Source organism: Oncorhynchus mykiss, chromosome 29 (assembly GCF_057628025.1).
Source record: "Oncorhynchus mykiss isolate SJ-2025 chromosome 29, ASM5762802v1, whole genome shotgun sequence".
NCBI classification, from domain to species: domain Eukaryota; kingdom Metazoa; phylum Chordata; class Actinopteri; order Salmoniformes; family Salmonidae; genus Oncorhynchus; species Oncorhynchus mykiss.
This window is the reverse complement of record NC_143050.1, coordinates 2,760,457-2,782,123: the sequence shown is the minus strand read 5'-3', so window position 1 is coordinate 2,782,123 and position 21,667 is coordinate 2,760,457. Positions and strand designations below refer to the sequence as shown.

Genomic DNA, 21,667 nt, shown 5'->3' with positions numbered 1-21,667 from the left:
TGTATTAAGTCATATGTATATAGTCACATGTATTAAGTCATATGTAAATAGTCACATGTATTAAGTCATATGTATATAGTCACATGTATTAAGTCATATGTAAATAGTCACATGTATTAAGTCATATGTAAATAGTCACATGTATTAAGTCATATGTATATAGTCACATGTATTAAGTCATATGTATATAGTCACATGTATTAAGTCATATGTATATAGTCACATGTATTAAGTCATATGTATATAGTCACATGTATTAGGTCATATGTAAATAGTCACATGTATTAAGTCATATGTATATAGTCACATGTATTAAGTCATATGTAAATAGTCACATGTATTAAGTCATATGTATATAGTCACAAGTATTTATATCTTCCCTGCATATAGTCGGTACCTTGTATCGCAGACTACCAGCGTATCTTACCTGCATATAGTCGGTACCTTGTATCTCAGACTATCAGCGTATCTTACCTGCATATAGTCGGTACCTTGTATCTCAGACTACCAGAGTATCTTACCTGCATATAGTCGGTACCTTGTATCTCAGACTATCAGCGTATCTTACCTGCATATAGTCGGTACCTTGTATCTCAGACTATCAGCGTATCTTACCTGCATATAGTCGGTACCTTGTATCGCAGACTACCAGAGTATCTTACCTGCATATAGTCGGTACCTTGTATCTCAGACTACCAGAGTATCTTACCTGCATATAGTCGGTACCTTGTATCGCAGACTACCAGCGTATCTTACCTGCATATAGTCGGTACCTTGTATCGCAGACTACCAGAGTATCTTACCTGCATATAGTCGGTACCTTGTATCTCAGACTACCAGAGTATCTTACCTGCATATAGTCGGTACCTTGTATCTCAGACTACCAGAGTATCTTACCTGCATATAGTCGGTACCTTGTATCGCAGACTGCCAGAGTATCTTACCTGGATATCGGTACCTTGTATCTCAGACTATCAGCGTATCTTACCTGGATATAGTCGGTACCTTGCATCGCAGACTGCCAGAGTATCTTACCTGGATATCGGTACCTTGTATCTCAGACTATCAGCGTATCTTACCTGGATATAGTCGGTACCTTGTATCGCAGACTACCAGCATATCTTACCTGGATATAGTCGGTACCTTGCATCGCAGACTGCCAGAGTATCTTACCTGGATATCGGTACCTTGTATCTCAGACTACCAGAGTATCTTACCTGGATATCGGTACCTTGTATCTCAGACTACCAGAGTATCTTACCTGGATATTGGTACCTTGTATCTCAGACTACCAGAGTATCTTACCTGGATATCGGTACCTTGTATCTCAGACTACCAGCGTATCTTACCTGGATATCGGTACCTTGTATCTCAGACTACCAGAGTATCTTACCTGGATATTGGTACCTTGTATCTCAGACTACCAGAGTATCTTACCTGGATATCGGTACCTTGTATCTCAGACTATCAGCGTATCTTACCTGGATATAGTCGGTACCTTGCATCGCAGACTGCCAGAGTATCTTACCTGGATATCGGTACCTTGTATCTCAGACTATCAGCGTATCTTACCTGGATATAGTCGGTACCTTGTATCGCAGACTACCAGCATATCTTACCTGGATATAGTCGGTACCTTGCATCGCAGACTGCCAGAGTATCTTACCTGGATATCGGTACCTTGTATCTCAGACTACCAGAGTATCTTACCTGGATATCGGTACCTTGTATCTCAGACTACCAGAGTATCTTACCTGGATATCGGTACCTTGTATCTCAGACTACCAGAGTATCTTACCTGGATATCGGTACCTTGTATCTCAGACTACCAGAGTATCTTACCTGGATATCGGTACCTTGTATCTCAGACTACCAGCGTATCTTACCTGGATATCGGTACCTTGTATCTCAGACTACCAGCGTATCTTACCTGGATATCGGTACCTTGTATCTCAGACTGCCAGAGTATCTTACCTGGATATCGGTACCTTGTATCTCAGACTACCAGCGTATCTTACCTGGATATCGGTACCTTGTATCTCAGACTACCAGCGTATCTTACCTGGATATCGGTACCTTGTATCTCAGACTGCCAGAGTATCTTACCTGGATATCGGTACCTTGTATCTCAGACTACCAGAGTATCTTACCTGGATATCGGTACCTTGTATCTCAGACTGCCAGAGTATCTTACCTGGATATCGGTACCTTGTATCTCAGACTACCAGAGTATCTTACCTGGATATCGGTACCTTGTATCTCAGACTACCAGCGTATCTTACCTGGATATCGGTACCTTGTATCTCAGACTGCCAGAGTATCTTACCTGGATATCGGTACCTTGTATCTCAGACTGCCAGAGTATCTTACCTGGATATCGGTACCTTGTATCGCCATCAGGAGAAAAAGCCCTTGTGGTTGTAGTGATGTCGTATCTCGGATCTGAACAGGTGCCTCCATCGATCCCCAAAATCTCTGCCAATTTGTGCCGTTGAAGGGATTAGCAACAGAATCCTCCTTCAGGACATGTCAGATAGCCTGGCAAACTTCCGCGGTGATGGCACAAACTGTAGAGATGAGTTATAACTCGCAGCGATACTTCTCTGTGTGCTGCCACTCGCCAAAGAAAACACAGGGTTACAGACAGCCTTTCTGAAGCACTTACGGGTTCTATTCTGCTCTGTTCTACACTGTTCTATTCTATTGTGTTCTGTTCTGCTCTACACTGTTCTATTCTATTCTATTATGTTCTGTTCTGCTCTACACTGTTCTATTCTATTCTATTATGTTCTGTTCTACACTGTTCTATTCTATTCTATTATGTTCTGTTCTACACTGTTCTATTCTATTCTATTGTGTTCTGTTCTGCTCTACACTGTTCTATTCTATTCTATTCTGCTCTGTTCTACACTGTTCTATTCTATTCTATTATGTTCTGTTCTGCTCTACACTGTTCTATTCTATTCTATTATGTTCTGTTCTACACTGTTCTATTCTATTCTATTATGTTCTGTTCTACACTGTTCTATTCTATTCTATTATGTTCTGTTCTACACTGTTCTATTCTATTCTATTCTGCTCTGTTCTACACTGTTCTATTCTATTCTATTGTGTTCTGTTCTGCTCTACACTGCAGTACTTATGGGCAAGCTGTGAGTTCTGTCGTGGGAGATGTCAAGGACAAACAGCTGAAGTAAGTCGTGAAATCTGGCAACCGACATCCGAAAGTATTGAAAATTAAAATGTCTTTCCCTGCGTCAATGCTTCACATAGGTTAAACAAGAGACTTGTTCTCTCCATCGTCCTCTCTTGTAGGGTTCAGTGGATGAACTGGCCATTTTCTCAGTCTTTGTTTTCTTCTCCTCCTGAGTAGGAATAGCATTTCAAGCTCTAGCAATTACAATTCAAAAAATATATATTTTTTTGCTTCTGTGGCTTAAAAGTAGTGTCGTAAAGCAGAACAGATCTCCAGACTAGCCTGACAAGTAGCTAGCATTTGTAAATAGACATATAACACCAGATCTGGAAGTTCAAACATTGTCTCTAGCCTGTCAAACAGAGGTGCCTCGGCTCCTCTTGCTTGGTAAGCTACTCTGGCTCCCCCTAGTGTATATCCACTACCCAAGGCTCCTCTTGCTTGGTATGCTACTCCTGCTCCTCCTAGTGGATATACACCACACAAGAGTCCTCTTGCTTGGTAAGCTACTCTGGCTCCCCCTAGTGGATATCAACTACCCAAGACTCCTCTTGCTTGGTAAGCTACTCTGGCTCCCCCTAGTGGATATCAACTACCCAAGACTCCTCTTGCTTGGTAAGCTACTCTGGCTCCCCCTAGTGGATATCAACTACCCAAGACTCCTCTTGCTTGGTAAGCTACTCTGGCTCCCCCTAGTGGATATGAACTACCCAAGACTCCTCTTGCTTGGTAAGCTACTCTGGCTCCCCCTAGTGGATATCAACTACCCAAGACTCCTCTTGCTTGGTAAGCTACTCTGGCTCCCCCTAGTGGATATCAACTACCCAAGACTCCTCTTGCTTGGTAAGCTACTCTGGATTCCACTAGCAGACATTGCCATTGGCGGGCGGTCCTACTACATGAAAACAAACATTTACATATTTTAAAATAATTTTCCTCAACAGAGAATTAATATATCTTTCAGATTCTGTGCAGTTCATTAATTTTTTTGACGAAAGTCATTTATATTTATCAACTACTCAACCCTGGGTTTGTGTCAACGGGCCAGAATGGACTGGAAGATTGAAAACAACAGCATTCAATCAGGAAGTGGGTCAGGTTGGCAGGGCTACATAAGGTGAATTTACAACAAGGCAAATTATCATTTGACATCTTGATCGCCATAGCAACAGCTGTCAGACAGTTGGCAATTGGGGGAAAATGGCTGCCAGTCAGTTTATAGTTCAAGCTAACATGGTGGATTTTAAACGAAGATTTGTATCTGTATTTATTATGGGTCCCCATAGGCAGCAGCTACTCTTCAAAATGAAGGCAGTTTATACAGTTTTAAAAACATTACAATACATTCACAGATATCACAACACACTGTGTGCCCTCAGGCCCCTACTCCCCCACTACCATATATCTACAGTACTAAATCCATGTGTAAGTATAGTGCGTATGATATCGTGTGTGTGTGTGTGTGTGTGTGTATGCATGTGTGTGCCAAAAGTTTGTGTTGCTTCACAGTCCCCTCTGTTCCATAAGGTGTTTTTTAATCTGTTTTTTAAATGTAATTTTACTGTTTGCATCAGTTACTTGATGTGGAATAGAGTTCCATGTAGCCATGTCTCTATGTAGTACTGTGCGCCTCCCATAGTCTGTTCTGGACTTGGGGACTGTGAAGAGACCTCTGGTGGCATGTCTAGTGGGGTATGCATGGGTGTCTGAGCTGGGAGTTAGTAGTTTAAACAGACCTCTGGTGGCATGTCTTGTGGTGTATGCATGGGTGTCTGAGCTGGGAGTTAGTAGTTTAAACAGACAGCTTGGTGCATTCAACATGTCAATACCTCTCATCAATAAAAGTAGTGATGAGTCCTTTTTTGTGGTACCTGACCACACGACTGAGTCAAGGTGCGACAAAACTAGGGCCTGTAGGACCTGCCTTGTTGATAGTGCTGTTAAGAAGGTAGAAACTAGGGCCTGTAGGACCTGCCTTGTTGATAGTGCTGTTAAGAAGGTAGAAACTAGGGCCTGTAGGACCTGCCTTGTTGATAGTGCTGTTAAGAAGGTAGAAACTAGGGCCTGTAGGACCTGCCTTGTTGATAGTGTTGTTAAGAAGGTAGAAACTAGGGCCTGTAGGACCTGCCTTGTTGATAGTGTTGTTAAGAAGGTAGAAACTAGAGCCTGTAGGATCTGCCTTGTTGATAGTGTTGTTAAGAAGGTAGAAACTAGGGCCTGTAGGACCTGCCTTGTTGATAGTGTTGTTAAGAAGGTAGAAACTAGGGCCAGTAGGACCTGCCTTGTTGATAGTGTTGTTAAGAAGGTAGAAACTAGGGCCTGTAGGACCTGCCTTGTTGATAGTGCTGTTAAGAAGGTAGAAACTAGGGCCTGTAGGACCTGCCTTGTTGATAGTGTTGTTAAGAAGGTAGAAACTAGGGCCTGTAGGACCTGCCTTGTTGATAGTGTTGTTAAGAAGGTAGAAACTAGGGCCTGTAGGACCTGCCTTGTTGATAGTGTTGTTAAGAAGGGAGAGCAGAGCTTTATTATAGACAAACTTCTCCCCATCTTAACTACTACTGCATCAATGTTTTGACCATGACAGTTTATAATCCAGGGTTACTCCAAGCAGTTTAGTCATCTCAACTTGCTCAATTTCCACATTATTTTTTACAAGATTTAGTTGAGGTTTAGGGTTTAGTGAATGTTTTGTTCCAAATACAATGTTTTTAGTTTTAGAAATATTTAGGACTAATTTATTCCTTGCCACCAGTTCTGAAACTAACTGCAGCTCTTTGTTAAGTGTTGCAGTCATTTCAGTTGCTGTAGTAGCTGACGTGTATAGTGTTGAATAATTTGCATACATAGACCCTCTGGCTTTACTCAAAGCCAGTAACATGTCATTAGTGAAGATTTAAAAAAGTAAGGGGCCTAGACAGCTGCCCTGGGGAATTCCTGATTCTAACTGGATTATGTTGGAGAGGCTTCCATTAAAGAACACCCTCTGTGTTCCGTTAGACAGGTAACTTTTTATAGCAGGGGGTGTAAAGCCGTAACACATATGTTTTTTTTCCAGCGGCAGACTATGATCGATAATGTCAAAACAAGACAAATAGTTCAACTCAGGCCGTTTACCATTGGGGGAGGGGGGGGGGGGGGGGATCAGTTACATTCTGCTTAACAGGGTGGCTCTTCCATAGACACCAATACGAAAGCAGATGGGTCCGGTTTCCTCTACCGTCTCTGGTTCAAGTACTGCTAACACACTAACGCACTCGGTCCAGAGACCCACACATCATGATAATGGAGCCATAGAACCCCCCCCCCCCCCCCCCCCCCACTGAGCTATGCCGTCTGCAATCCCTGTGCTGTTCTGCCCACATAAACCTTTCTGGCATCTTTCATGAAACATGGAACCAACACTTTACATGCTGCGTTTATATTGTCGTTCAGTGTACATGCATGATTTCTGAATTGTAATCTGTTGAGGAAAATCAAAATATAAAGATTACAAAATTAAAGTTCAATTAAACAATAAGGCCCGAGGGTGTGGTATATGGCCAATATACCACGACTAAGGGCTGTTCTTGGGTACAGTTAAACGCGGAGTGCCTGGACACAGCCCGTAGCCGTGGTATATTGGCCATATATCACAAACCCCTGAGGTGGCTTATTTCTATTATAAACTGGTTACCAACGTAATTAGAGGAGTAAAAATTTATATTTTGTCATACCCGTGATATACGGTCTGATATACCATGGCTGTCAGCCAATCAGCATTCAGGGCTTGAACCACACCGTTTATAATATCCAATAAATTATCAATATAACAGTGTATTTCAAACATATATTTTTTATATTTTTTAACACACTAGAAAGACATTTAAATGGTTTTCAATTTCCACCATAACAGACAAACGAAGGTCTTGACCACGCAGATATACATTCCCTAAAACGTTATTGGGTGGTGTTTCATTCCCATCTAATCCTGAAATCTGAAACAATCCTCGCAGAAAATAAATGAAACTTTTTTTTTTCTTCTTTCAAATCACCCGAATCAACTAAATCAACTGATTGAATGGTTACATTAGACAGGAGTGGTGGGTGGCGAGTTTTGATGACATCACTTCTTCATGAAGTGACTGATGACGTCCATGGGCAGAGGGAAGATGATGGTGGAGTTCTTCTCCGCGGCGATGGTGGTGAGGGTCTGGAGGTATCTCAGCTGGAGGCCTGATGGAGACTCAGCGATCACTAGAGACGCCTCCTTCAGGGCCCGAGAGGCGTTCATCTCCCCCTCCGCCGCTATCACCTAGAGAGGGGGAAGGGGGAGGGAGGGGGAGAGGTAATAAACATACAGATACATTTTCAGTATGGAGAAACATTCGTCTCCCCCCTCTGCCGCTATCACCTAAAGAGGGAGACAAAGAAGTGGATTGGAACAAACCTACAGAGGGAGACAACTGTGTGTGTGTGTGTGTGTAAGTGTGTGAGTGTGTGCCCACCTTTGCCCTGGCCTCCCGGGTGGCCTCTGCCTCTGCAGCCATGGCTCTCTGCAGCTGGTGGGGCAGCTTCACATCCTTGATCTCCACACGCTCCACCTTGATACCCCACGGGTCAGTAGCCTCGTCCAGACTGGCCTACAGGAAGATAGGATATTACAGCAACACGTTATTACAGAGCCCTATTCCACCTCATTCAGACTGGACTATAGGAGGGGAACAGAATATTACAGGAAATTATGTTCACCAACGGTGACAAAAAAACTCTCAACCGGTTAAATGGAGAGGCCAACCCACCTCTCCAGTCTGTCCAGAAGGACATCATGGTCAACAGTGTTGAACGCAGCACTTAAAGACAAGTGTCGGCTCTAAGATCATTTACGACTTTAACTAAGGCTGTCTCATTGCTGTGGTCAGCACCAAAACTAGATTGGATTTCTTTTTAATAAATAAAGTTGACACTTAAAAAAAAAAAGAGCTGTTTTGAAGACCAATTTCTCCAGATTTTTTTGCTTAAGAATGAAAGGATGGAGATTGTCAGAAATTTCCTAAGAGATGAAGAATCTTGATGACATTTTCCCAGATGGGGTTTCATCGTAACAGTTTTTAGTGCCGTGGGAAAAGTCAGTGATTAATAATAGTTTGCACTTCTTCAGAAATTAAATGAATTAAAAACTGTTGGTAGGTTCTAGGTACGGGGGCCCTCAGCCAGGGTAAATAAATCCACAGTGGCTTTGCGTTGTCGGCTAAAGGCACATACCATCAAACTTCTCATCAGGTCTTACTTCTCTGATACCCAGCCTGACGTTGCTTATCTTATCTCTGAAATATGTGTCGAACTCATCATATATAGATGTTCACATAGGTTTGCGAGGGGGGGGGGGGGGGGCAGGATTTATCAGGCCATCAATGGTTGAGAAGAGCACTGTCTAATTATTCTGATTAATAGTGATCAAGTTAGTAAAATGAGCACGTCTGGCATTTCTACTGGGCTTGTTATATACGCCAAGTTGATCTCTCAGGATATAATAATGGACCTGCAACTTTGACTTTCTACACTTCAGTCAGACAGGACCTCAGCCAGGTTCCCGGTTCACCTCATAGTCAGACAGGACCTCAGCCAGGTTCCCGGTTCACCTCATAGTCAGACAGGACCCCAGTCAGGTTCCCGGTTCACCTCATAGTCAGACAGGACCCCAGTCAGGTTCGTGGTTCAACTTATAGTCAGACAGGACCTCAGTCAGGTTCGTGGTTCAACTTATAGTCAGACAGGACCTCAGCCATGTTCTTGGTTCAACTCATAGTCAGACAGGACCTCAGCCAGGTTCTTGGTTCAACTCATAGTCAGACAGGACCTCAGTCAGGTTCTTGGTTCAAATAATAGTCAGACAGGACCTCAGCCAGGTTCTTGGTTCACCTCATAGTCAGACAGGACCCCAGTCAGGTTCGTGGTTCAACTTATAGTCAGACAGGACCTCAGTCAGGTTCTTAGTTCAACTCATAGTCAGACAGGACCTCAGCCAGGTTCTTGGTTCAACTCATAGTCAGACAGGACCTCAGCCAGGTTCTTGGTTCAACTCATAGTCAGACAGGACCTCAGCCAGGTTCTTGGTTCACCTCATAGTCAGACAGGACCTCAGTCAGGTTCTTGGTTCGACTCATAGTCAGACAGGACCTCAGCCAGGTTCTTGGTTCAACTCATAGTCAGACAGGACCTCAGCCAGGTTCTTGGTTCAACTCATAGTCAGACAGGACCTCAGCCAGGTTCTTGGTTCACCTCATAGTCAGACAGGACCTCAGCCAGGTTCTTGGTTCAACTCATAGTCAGACAGGACTTCAGCCAGGTTCTTGCTTCACATCATAGTCAGACAGGACCACAGTCAGGTTACTGGTTCCCCTCATAGTCAGACAGAACCTCAGCCAGGTTCTTGCTTTACGTCATAGTCAGACAGGACTTCAGCCAGGTTCTTGGTTCTAGGGTTCTACAGTGGTAGGTTCTAGGTACGGGGGCCCTAAGCGAGATTTGGTTCACGGCGGAGAGAAATGTTGCTGTTTTTTAAGTTAAGTTCCAGCAATTCTACACGTTTTGCCATGGAGCTGGAAGTCAGGGCAACTGGGCACGTGCCCTGCATGCTTATTGATGATTACTACAAGTTTAAATAGCATGGCTAGACTAACTACCAATAGAAACATTAACATGGCTAATTGTCAGGTAATTGAATGCCTGACATAACAAGAAAAACTACTGATGCACAAACCAATGTGCATCAACTGAGTTGACAAAAACATTTTTAAAAAACATATTTTTGAGGGGTCGGGGCCCCCTTGTGGCAGTGGGTCCTAAGTGACCACTTATGTCACTTATGCCTGGAGCCGGCCCTGGTTTTTAGGTTTCTAGGGTTCTGTACCTGCATACTGTGTGAGATGCCCTCGCGGTCTGATAACAGCTCTGCCAGGTTCTTGGTTCCCAGGACGTTTCTCAGGGTGGTCTGGGCCAGGAGACGGGTGGAGAAGTCTGCGTTGGACACGTTGGCCACCGAGGAGATGGGGTCACTCACCCGGAAGTACACCACCCCATCAACACACACGGTCACAGAGTCCTTAGTCAGAATCTACAACACACAAACACCCACAGAGAGAGAGAGAGAAATAGAAAGAGAGAGGAGAGAGAAAGACCTCAATGATTTTGTTTACATCATGACTGAAGAATGTTATTATATAAAGATAAGATATGCAGTATCAGTCAAAGTTTTAGAACACCTACTCATTCCAGGGTTTTTCTTTATTTTTACTATTTTCTACAGAATGCAGAATGGACAGTGAGCCAAAAAGACTGATCACACATAAAGGCAAGCTGTTGTGGCGAGAGAAAAAAAAGATCCGCTTGTTTGGAAAAGGCGCATTCGAAATGGTGAATGAGAAGGCCAAGCGTGTGTTCACTCATCTACAGACTATTGGATATTCGAACGTTATTATGGAATCATGGAATCATGTAGTAACCAAAAAAGTGTTAAACATATTATATATTTTAGATTCTTCAAAGTAGCCACCCTTTGCCTTGATGACAGCTTTGCACACTCTTGGCATTCTCTCAACCAGCTTCACCTGGAATGCTTTTCCAACAGTCTTGAAGGAGTTCGCACATATGCTGAGCACTCGGTGGCTGCTTTTCCTTCACTCTGTGGTCCAACTCATCCCAAACCCTCTCAATGGGTTGAGGTCGGGTGATTGTCAATCACAACATACTTATTGGCAGACTCAACTGCCTTGGTTTCTCAAATGATTGCCTCGCCTGGTTCACCAACTCTCCTTCCAGACGCACATTAATCATCTCCAGTCCAAAATTACATTTAGAACCGGCTCCCTATTTCGCAAAACAAAGCATCCTTCACTCATGCTGCCAAACATACCCTCGTAAAACTGACCTTCCTACCGATCCTCGACTTCGACGATGTCATTTAACTTCACTAGGGTAGGGTGTGTGTGCCCAAATTAAACTGCCTGCTACTCAGCCATAAAAGCTAGAATATGCATCTAATTAGTAGATTTGGATAGAAAACACTCTGAAGTTTGTTAAACTGTTTGAATGATGTCTGTGAGTATAACAGAACTCATATGGCAGGCAAAAACTTGAGAAAAAATCCAACTAGGAAGTGGGAAATCTGAGGTTTGTAGTTTTTAAAGTCGTTGCCTATCGAATATACAGTGTCTATGGGGTCATATTGCATTTCCTACGGCTTCCACTAGATGTCAACAGTCTTTAGAACGTTGTTTGATGCTTCTACTGTGAAGGAGAGGGGAATGGGAGCTGAATGAGTCAGAGGTCTGCCAGAGTGGCATGAGCTGATCACGCGCGCTCACGTGAGAGTTAGCTTGCGTTCCATTGCATTTCTACAGACAAAGGAATTCTCCGGTTGGAACATTATTGAAGATTTATGATAAAAACATCCTAAAGATTGATTCTATACTTCGTTTGACATGTTTCTACGAACTGAAATATGATTTTTCGTCTGAACTTTCGCCTGGACTTGCCCGCGCCTCGTGAGTTTGGATTGTGTGCTAAACGCACAAACAAAAAGGAGGTATTTGGACATAAATGATGGACTTTATCAAACAAATCAAACATTTATTGTGGAACTGGGAATCCTGGGAGTGCATTCTGATGTAGATCATCAAAGGTAAGTGAATATTTATAATGCTATTTCTGGCTTCTGTTGACTCCACAACATGGCAGATATCTGTATGGCTTGTTTTGTTGTCTGAGAGCCGTACTCAGATTATTGCATGGTGTGCTTTTTCGGTAAAGCTTTTTTGAAATCTGACAAAGCGGTTGCATTAAGGAGAAGTTTATCTGAAGTTCCATGCATAACAGTTGTATTTTTTAGCAATGTTTATTATGAGTATTTCTGTAAATTGATGTGGCTTTCTGCAAAATCACTGCATGTTTTGGAACTACTGAACATAACGCGCCAATGTAAACTGAGATTTTTGGATATAAATATGAACTTTACCGAACAAAACATACATGTATTGTGTAACATGAAGTCCTATGAGTGTCATCTGATGAAGATCATCAAAGGTTAGTGATGAATTTTATCTAGGGTTCATTGGACCTGTACATAGCTCATCTGTAAATAGCCCATCCAACTACCTCATCCCCATACTGGTATTTATTTATTGATCTTTCTCCTTTCCACCCCAGTATCTCTGCTTTGCACATTCATCTTCTGCACATCTACCATTCCAGTGTTTAATTGCTATATTGTAATTACTTTGCTCTGACAGTTTATTTAATGGGTGTCCATCCTGGTTAGTATAGGTCCTACCTCCTGATTTAGATGACAGTTTATTTAATGGGTGTCCATCCTGGTTAGTATAGGTCCTACCTCCTGATTTAGATGACAGTTTATTTAATGGTGTCCATCCTGGTTAGTATAGGCCCTACCTCCTGATTTAGATGACAGTTTATTTAATGGGTGTCCATCCTGGTTAGTTTAGGTCCTACCTCCTGATTTAGATGACAGTTTATTTTAATGGGTGTCCATCCTGGTTAGTATAGGTCCTACCTCCTGATTTAGATGACAGTTTATTTAATGGGTGTCCATCCTGGTTAGTATAGGTCCTACCTCCTGATTTAGATGACAGTTTATTTAATGGGTGTCCATCCTGGTTAGTATAGGTCCTACCTCCTGATTTAGATGACAGTTTATTTAATGGTGTCCATCCTGGTTAGTATAGGTCCTACCTCCTGATTTAGATGACAGTTTATTTAATGGGTGTCCATCCTGGTTAGTTTAGGTCCTACCTCCTGATTTAGATGACAGTTTATTTTAATGGGTGTCCATCCTGGTTAGTATAGGTCCTACCTCCTGATTTAGATGACAGTTTATTTAATGGGTGTCCATCCTGGTTAGTTTAGGTCCTACCTCCTGATTTAAATGACAGTTTATTTAATGGGTGTCCATCCTGGTTAGTATAGGTCCTACCTCCTGTGGAGGAATGTCGAATGACACGGTTCTCAGGTCCACTTTCACGAAGGAGTCTGTGCATGGCAGCACGAAAAAGATACCTGGAAGAGAGAGAGTTTATTTATTTTCACCAATGTAGATTGAATATGCGTGCGTACACAGACACACACACACACACACACACACACACACACACACACACACACACACACACACACACAGTGACTGGTCTTTTACCTGGTCCCTTAGCCTTCCGGTCTGTAATACGGCCCAGCCTGAAGATGACAGCACGTTCATACTCCTGAACTATCTACAACACAACACACACACACACACACACACACACACACACACACACACACACACACACACACACACACACACACACACACACACACACACACACACACACACACACACACACACACACACACACACATACAACACAAAAAGTTAAATATAGAACATATCTTGGTAGATTTTAGTTAGAGGTATCTGTAGTTCTGTAGTTCTGTAGTTCTGTAGGTATGTAGTTCTGTAGGTATGTAGTTCTGTAGGTATGTAGTTCTGTAGTTCTGTAGGTATGTAGTTCTGTAGTTCTGTAGGTATGTAGTTCTGTAGTTCTGTAGTTCTGTAGGTATGGAGTTCTGTAGTTCTGTAGGTATGTAGTTCTGTAGTTCTGTAGTTCTGTAGGTATGTAGTTCTGTAGGTATGTAGTTCTGTAGTTCTGTAGTTCTGTAGTTCTGTAGGTATGGAGTTCGGTAGGTATGTAGTTCTGTAGTTCTGTAGGTATGTAGTTCTGTAGTTCTGTAGTTCTGTAGTTCTGTAGGTATGTAGTTCTGAAGTTCTGTAGTTCTGTAGGTATGTAGTTCTGTAGGTATGTAGTTCTGTAGGTATGTAGTTCTGTAGTTCTGTAGGTATGTAGTTCTGTAGGTATGTAGTTCTGTAGTTCTGTAGGTATGTAGTTCTGTTGGTATGTAGTTCTGTAGGTATGTAGTTCTGTAGTTCAGTAGGTATGTAGTTCTGTAGGTATGTAGGTATGTAGTTCTGTAGGTATGTAGTTCTGTAGTTCTGTAGGTATGTAGTTCTGTAGTGATGTAGTTCTGTAGGTATGTAGTTCTGTAGTTCTGTAGTTCTGTAGTTCTGTAGTTCAGTAGGTATGTAGTTCAGTAGGTATGTAGTTCTGTAGTTCTGTAGTTCTGTAGGTATGTAGTTCTGTAGTTCTGTAGTTCTGTAGTTCTGTAGTTCAGTAGGTATGTAGTTCAGTAGGTATGTAGTTCTGTAGTTCTGTAGTTCTGTAGGTATGTAGTTCTGTAGTTCTGTAGTTCTGTAGGTATGTAGTTCTGTAGTTCTGTAGGTATGTAGTTCTGTAGTTCTGTAGGTATGTAGTTCTGTAGGTATGTAGTTCTGTAGGTATGTAGTTCTGTAGGTATGTAGTTCTGTAGTTCTGTAGTTCTGTAGGTATGTAGTTCTGTAGGTATGTAGTTCTGTAGGTATGTAGTTCTGTAGTTCTGTAGGTATGTAGTTCTGTAGGTATGGAGTTCTGTATGTATGTAGTTCTGTAGCTATGTAGTTCTGTAGGTATGTAGTTCTGTAGTTCTGTAGGTATGTAGTTCTGTAGTTCTGTAGGTATGGAGTTCTGTAGGTATGTAGTTCGGTAGGTATGTAGTTCTGTAGTTCTGTAGTTCTGTAGTTCTGTAGGTATGTAGGTATGTAGTTCTGTAGTTCTGTAGGTATGTAGTTCTGTAGTTCTGTAGTTCTGTAGTTCTGTAGGTATGTAGTTCTGTAGTTCTGTAGTTCTGTAGGTATGTAGGTATGTAGTTCTGTAGGTATGTAGTTCTGTAGTTCTGTAGGTATGTAGTTCGGTAGGTATGTAGTTCTGTAGGTATGTAGTTCTGTAGGTATGTAGTTCTGTAGTTCTGTAGGTATGTAGTTCTGTAGGTATGTAGTTCTGTAGTTCTGTAGTTCTGTAGTTCTGTAGGTATGTAGTTCTGTAGTTCTGTAGGTATGTAGTTCTGTAGTTCAGTAGGTATGTAGTTCTGTAGTTCTGTAGTTATGTAGGTATGTAGGTATGTAGTTCTGTAGTTCTGTAGTTCTGTAGGTATGTAGTTCTGTAGTTCTGTAGTTATGTAGGTATGTAGGTATGTAGTTCTGTAGTTCTGTAGTTCTGTAGGTATGTAGTTCTGTAGTTCTGTAGTTCTGTAGGTATGTAGTTCTGTAGTTCTGTAGGTATGTAGTTCTGTAGGTATGTAGTTCTGTAGTTCTGTAGGTATGTAGTTCTGTAGGTATGTAGTTCTGTAGGTATGTAGTTCTGTAGTTCTGTAGGTATGTAGTTCTGTAGTTCTGTAGGTATGTAGTTCTGTAGGTATGTAGTTCTGTAGTTCTGTAGGTATGTAGTTCTGTAGGTATGTAGTTCTGTAGTTCTGTAGGTATGTAGTTCTGTAGTTCTGTAGGTATGTAGTTCTGTAGGTATGTAGTTCTGTAGTTCTGTAGGTATGTAGTTCTGTAGTTCTGTAGTTCTGTAGTTATGTAGTTCTGTAGGTATGTAGTTCTGTAGGTATGTAGTTCTGTAGTTCTGTAGGTATGTAGTTCTGTAGGTATGTAGTTCTGTAGTTCTGTAGGTATGTAGTTCTGTAGTTCTGTAGGTATGTAGTTCTGTAGTTCTGTAGGTATGTAGTTCTGTAGTTATGTAGTTCTGTAGGTATGTAGTTCTGTAGGTATGTAGTTCTGTAGTTATGTAGTTCTGTAGGTATGTAGTTCTGTAGGTATGTAGTTCTGTAGTTCTGTAGGTATGTAGTTCTGTAGTTCTGTAGGTATGTAGTTCTGTAGTTCTGTAGTTCTGTAGTTCTGTAGGTATGTAGTTCTGTAGGTATGTAGTTCTGTAGTTCTGTAGGTATGTAGTTCTGTAGTTCTGTAGTTCTGTAGGTATGTAGTTCTGTAGGTATGTAGTTCTGTAGTTCTGTAGTTCTGTAGGTATGTAGTTCTGTAGTTATGTAGTTCTGTAGTTCTGTAGGTATGTAGTTCTGTAGTTCTGTAGGTATGTAGTTCTGTAGTTCTGTAGGTATGTAGTTCTGTAGTTCTGTAGGTATGGAGTTCTGTAGTTCTGTAGGTATGTAGTTCTGTAGGTATGTACTTCTGTAGGTATGTAGTTCTGTAGGTATGTAGTTCTGTAGGTATGTAGTTCTGTAGTTCTGTAGGTATGTAGTTCTGTAGTTCTGTAGGTATGTAGTTCTGTAGTTCTGTAGTTCTGTAGGTATGTAGTTCTGTAGGTATGTAGTTCTGTAGGTATGTAGTTCTGTAGTTCTGTAGGTATGTAGTTCTGTAGTTCTGTAGTTCTGTAGGTATTGAGTTCTGTAGTTCTGTAGGTATGTAGTTCTGTAGTTCTGTAGTTCTGTAGGTATGTAGTTCTGTAGTTCTGTAGGTATGGAGTTCTGTAGTTCTGGAGGTATGTAGTTCTGTAGGTATGTAGTTCTGTAGTTCTGTAGGTATGTAGTTCGGTAGGTATGTAGTTCTGTAGTTCTGTAGGTATGGAGTTCTGTAGTTCTGTAGGTATGTAGTTCTGTAGGTATGTAGTTCTGTAGGTATGTAGTTCTGTAGTTCTGTAGGTATGTAGTTCTGTAGGTATGTAGTTCTGTAGTTCTGTAGTTATGTAGTTCTGTAGGTATGTAGTTCTGTAGGTATGTAGTTCTGTAGTTCTGTAGTTCTGTAGTTCTGTAGGTATGTAGTTCTGTAGTTCTGGAGGTATGTAGTTATGTAGGTATGTAGTTCTGTAGTTCTGTAGTTCTGTAGGTATGTAGTTCTGTAGTTCTGTAGGTATGTAGTTCTGTAGTTCTGTAAGTATGTAGGTATGTAGTTCTGTAGGTATGTAGTTCTGTAGTTCTGTAGTTCTGTAGGTATGTAGTTCTGTAGTTCTGTAGGTATGTAGTTCTGTAGTTCTGTAGTTCTGTAGTTCTGTAGGTATGTAGTTCTGTAGGTATGTAGTTCTGTAGTTCTGTAGGTATGTAGTTCTGTTGGTATGTAGTTCTGTAGGTATGTAGTTCTGTAGTTCAGTAGGTATGTAGTTCTGTAGGTATGTAGGTATGTAGTTCTGTAGGTATGTAGTTCTGTAGTTCTGTAGGTATGTAGTTCTGTAGGTATGTAGTTCTGTAGGTATGTAGTTCTGTAGTTCTGTAGTTCTGTAGTTCTGTAGTTCAGTAGGTATGTAGTTCAGTAGGTATGTAGTTCTGTAGTTCTGTAGTTCTGTAGGTATGTAGTTCTGTAGTTCTGTAGTTCTGTAGTTCTGTAGTTCAGTAGGTATGTAGTTCAGTAGGTATGTAGTTCTGTAGTTCTGTAGTTCTGTAGGTATGTAGTTCTGTAGTTCTGTAGTTCTGTAGGTATGTAGTTCTGTAGTTCTGTAGGTATGTAGTTCTGTAGGTATGTAGTTCTGTAGGTATGTAGTTCTGTAGTTCTGTAGGTATGTAGTTCTGTAGGTATGTAGTTCTGTAGGTATGTAGTTCTGTAGTTCTGTAGTTCTGTAGGTATGTAGTTCTGTAGGTATGTAGTTCTGTAGGTATGTAGTTCTGTAGTTCTGTAGGTATGTAGTTCTGTAGGTATGGAGTTCTGTAGGTATGTAGTTCTGTAGCTATGTAGTTCTGTAGTTCTGTAGGTATGTAGTTCTGTAGTTCTGTAGGTATGGAGTTCTGTAGGTATGTAGTTCGGTAGGTATGTAGTTCTGTAGTTCTGTAGTTCTGTAGTTCTGTAGGTATGTAGGTATGTAGTTCTGTAGTTCTGTAGGTATGTAGTTCTGTAGTTCTGTAGTTCTGTAGTTCTGTAGGTATGTAGTTCTGTAGTTCTGTAGGTATGTAGGTATGTAGTTCTGTAGGTATGTAGTTCTGTAGTTCTGTAGGTATGTAGTTCGGTAGGTATGTAGTTCTGTAGGTATGTAGTTCTGTAGGTATGTAGTTCTGTAGTTCTGTAGGTATGTAGTTCTGTAGGTATGTAGTTCTGTAGTTCTGTAGTTCTGTAGTTCTGTAGGTATGTAGTTCTGTAGTTCTGTAGGTATGTAGTTCGGTAGGTATGTAGTTCTGTAGGTATGTAGTTCTGTAGGTATGTAGTTCTGTAGGTATGTAGTTCTGTAGTTCTGTAGTTCTGTAGTTCTGTAGTTATGTAGGTATGTAGTTCTGTAGGTATTTAGTTCTGTAGTTATGTAGGTATGTAGTTCTGTAGTTCTGTAGTTCTGTAGTTCAGTAGGTATGTAGTTCTGTAGTTCTGTAGTTATGTAGGTATGTAGGTATGTAGTTCTGTAGTTCTGTAGTTCTGTAGGTATGTAGTTCTGTAGTTCTGTAGTTATGTAGGTATGTAGGTATGTAGTTCTGTAGTTCTGTAGTTCTGTAGGTATGTAGTTCTGTAGTTCTGTAGTTCTGTAGGTATGTAGTTCTGTAGTTCTGTAGGTATGTAGTTCTGTAGGTATGTAGTTCTGTAGTTCTGTAGGTATGTAGTTCTGTAGGTATGTAGTTCTGTAGGTATGTAGTTCTGTAGTTCTGTAGGTATGTAGTTCTGTAGTTCTGTAGGTATGTAGTTCTGTAGGTATGTAGTTCTGTAGGTATGTAGTTCTGTAGGTATGTAGTTCTGTAGTTCTGTAGGTATGTAGTTCTGTAGTTCTGTAGGTATGTAGTTCTGTAGGTATGTAGTTCTGTAGTTCTGTAGGTATGTAGTTCTGTAGTTCTGTAGTTCTGTAGTTATGTAGTTCTGTAGGTATGTAGTTCTGTAGGTATGTAGTTCTGTAGTTCTGTAGGTATGTAGTTCTGTAGGTATGTAGTTCTGTAGTTCTGTAGGTATGTAGTTCTGTAGTTCTGTAGGTATGTAGTTCTGTAGTTCTGTAGGTATGTAGTTCTGTAGTTATGTAGTTCTGTAGGTATGTAGTTCTGTAGGTATGTAGTTCTGTAGTTATGTAGTTCTGTAGGTATGTAGTTCTGTAGGTATGTAGTTCTGTAGTTCTGTAGGTATGTAGTTCTGTAGTTCTGTAGGTATGTAGTTCTGTAGTTCTGTAGTTCTGTATGTATGTAGTTCTGTAGGTATGTAGTTCTGTAGTTCTGTAGGTATGTAGTTCTGTAGTTCTGTAGTTCTGTAGGTATGTAGTTCTGTAGGTATGTAGTTCTGTAGTTCTGTAGTTCTGTAGGTATGTAGTTCTGTAGTTATGTAGTTCTGTAGTTCTGTAGGTATGTAGTTCTGTAGTTCTGTAGGTATGTAGTTCTGTAGTTCTGTAGGTATGTAGTTCTGTAGTTCTGTAGGTATGGAGTTCTGTAGTTCTGTAGGTATGTAGTTCTGTAGGTATGTACTTCTGTAGGTATGTAGTTCTGTAGGTATGTAGTTCTGTAGGTATGTAGTTCTGTAGTTCTGTAGGTATGTAGTTCTGTAGTTCTGTAGGTATGTAGTTCTGTAGTTCTGTAGTTCTGTAGGTATGTAGTTCTGTAGGTATGTAGTTCTGTAGGTATGTAGTTCTGTAGTTCTGTAGGTATGTAGTTCTGTAGTTCTGTAGTTCTGTAGGTATTGAGTTCTGTAGTTCTGTAGGTATGTAGTTCTGTAGTTCTGTAGTTCTGTAGGTATGTAGTTCTGTAGTTCTGTAGGTATGGAGTTCTGTAGTTCTGGAGGTATGTAGTTCTGTAGGTATGTAGTTCTGTAGTTCTGTAGGTATGTAGTTCGGTAGGTATGTAGTTCTGTAGTTCTGTAGGTATGGAGTTCTGTAGTTCTGTAGGTATGTAGTTCTGTAGGTATGTAGTTCTGTAGGTATGTAGTTCTGTAGTTCTGTAGGTATGTAGTTCTGTAGGTATGTAGTTCTGTAGTTCTGTAGTTATGTAGTTCTGTAGGTATGTAGTTCTGTAGGTATGTAGTTCTGTAGTTCTGTAGTTCTGTAGGTATGTAGTTCTGTAGTTCTGGAGGTATGTAGTTATGTAGGTATGTAGTTCTGTAGTTCTGTAGTTCTGTAGGTATGTAGTTCTGTAGTTCTGTAGGTATGTAGTTCTGTAGTTCTGTAAGTATGTAGGTATGTAGTTCTGTAGGTATGTAGTTCTGTAGTTCTGTAGGTATGTAGTTCTGTAGGTATGTAGTTCTGTAGTTCTGTAGGTATGTAGTTATGTAGTTCTGTAGGTATGTAGTTCTGTAGGTATGTAGTTCTGTAGGTATGTAGTTCTGTAGTTCTGTAGGTATGTAGTTCTGTAGGTATGTAGTTCTGTAGGTATGTAGTTCTGTAGGTATGTAGTTCTGTAGTTCTGTAGGTATGTAGTTCTGTAGGTATGTAGTTCTGTAGTTCTGTAGGTATGTAGTTCTGTAGGTATGTAGTTCTGTAGTTCTGTAGGTATGTAGTTCTGTAGTTCTGTAGGTATGTAGTTCTGTAGGTATGTAGTTTTGTAGTTCTGTAGGTATGTAGTTCTGTAGGTATGTAGTTCTGTAGGTATGTAGTTCTGTAGGTATGTAGTTCTGTAGTTCTGTAGTTCTGTAGGTATGTAGTTCTGTAGTTCTGTAGGTATGTAGTTCTGTAGGTATGTAGTTCTGTAGTTCTGTAGGTATGTAGTTCTGTAGGTATGTAGGTATGTAGTTATGTAGGTATGTAGTTCTGTAGTTCTGTAGTTCTGTAGGTATGGAGTTCTGTAGTTCTGTAGGTATGTAGTTCTGTAGTTCTGTAGGTATGTAGTTATGTAGGTATGTAGTTCTGTAGGTATGGAGTTCTGTAGGTATGTAGTTCTGTAGTTCTGTAGGTATGTAGTTCTGTAGGTATGTAGTCCTGTAGGTATGTAGTTCTGTAGTTCTGTAGGTATGTAGTTCTGTAGTTCTGTAGGTATGTAGTTCTGTAGGTATGTAGTTCTGTAGTTCTGTAGGTATGTAGTTCTGTAGTTCTGTAGGTATGTAGTTCTGTAGGTATGTAGTTCTGTAGTTCTGTAGTTCTGTAGGTATGTAGTTCTGTAGTTCTGTAGGTATGTAGTTCTGTAGTTCTGTAGGTATGGAGTTCTGTAGGTATGTAGTTCTGTAGTTCTGTAGGTATGTAGTTCTGTAGGTATGTAGTTCTGTAGGTATGTAGTTCTGTAGTTCTGTAGGTATGTAGTTCTGTAGTTCTGTAGGTATGTAGTTCTGTAGGTATGGAGTTCTGTAGGTATGGAGTTCTGTAGTTCTGTAGGTATGTAGTTCTGTAGTTCTGTAGGTATGTAGTTCTGTAGGTGTGTAGTTCTGTAGTTCTGTAGGTATGTAGGTATGTAGTTCTGTAGGTATGTAGTTCTGTAGGTATGTAGTTCTGTAGTTCTGTAGTTCTGTAGGTATGTAGGTATGTAGTTCTGTAGGTATGTAGTTCTGTAGGTATGGAGTTCTGTAGGTATGTAGTTCTGTAGGTATGTAGTTCTGTAGTTCTGTAGTTCTGTAGGTATGTAGTTCTGTAGGTATGTAGTTCTGTAGGTATGTAGGTATGTAGTTCTGTAGGTATGTAGTTCTGTAGGTATGTAGTTCTGTAGGTATGTAGTTCTGTAGGTATGTAGTTATAGTACAATTTTTGGTAC

General features: G+C 40.8%; 1 protein-coding gene across 3 annotated transcripts in view; it reads right to left on the bottom strand.

The window, feature by feature from the left end:
* Positions 1–7,012: 7,012 nt before the first annotated feature.
* Positions 7,013–21,667, bottom strand: part of stoml3b (stomatin (EPB72)-like 3b) — a 35,738-nt gene continuing 21,083 nt past the window's right edge. For all 3 annotated transcript variants that reach the window (XM_036967515.2, XM_090226333.1, XM_090226332.1), the window contains 5 exons: positions 13,383–13,455; positions 13,164–13,246; positions 10,086–10,289; positions 7,681–7,815; positions 7,013–7,487 (listed from right to left, as the gene is read on the bottom strand). In XM_036967515.2, the coding sequence (XP_036823410.1) occupies positions 7,299–7,487; positions 7,681–7,815; positions 10,086–10,289; positions 13,164–13,246; positions 13,383–13,455 (684 nt within the window). In that variant the 3' untranslated portion in view covers positions 7,013–7,298. The remainder of the gene's footprint in view (positions 7,488–7,680; positions 7,816–10,085; positions 10,290–13,163; positions 13,247–13,382; positions 13,456–21,667) is intronic.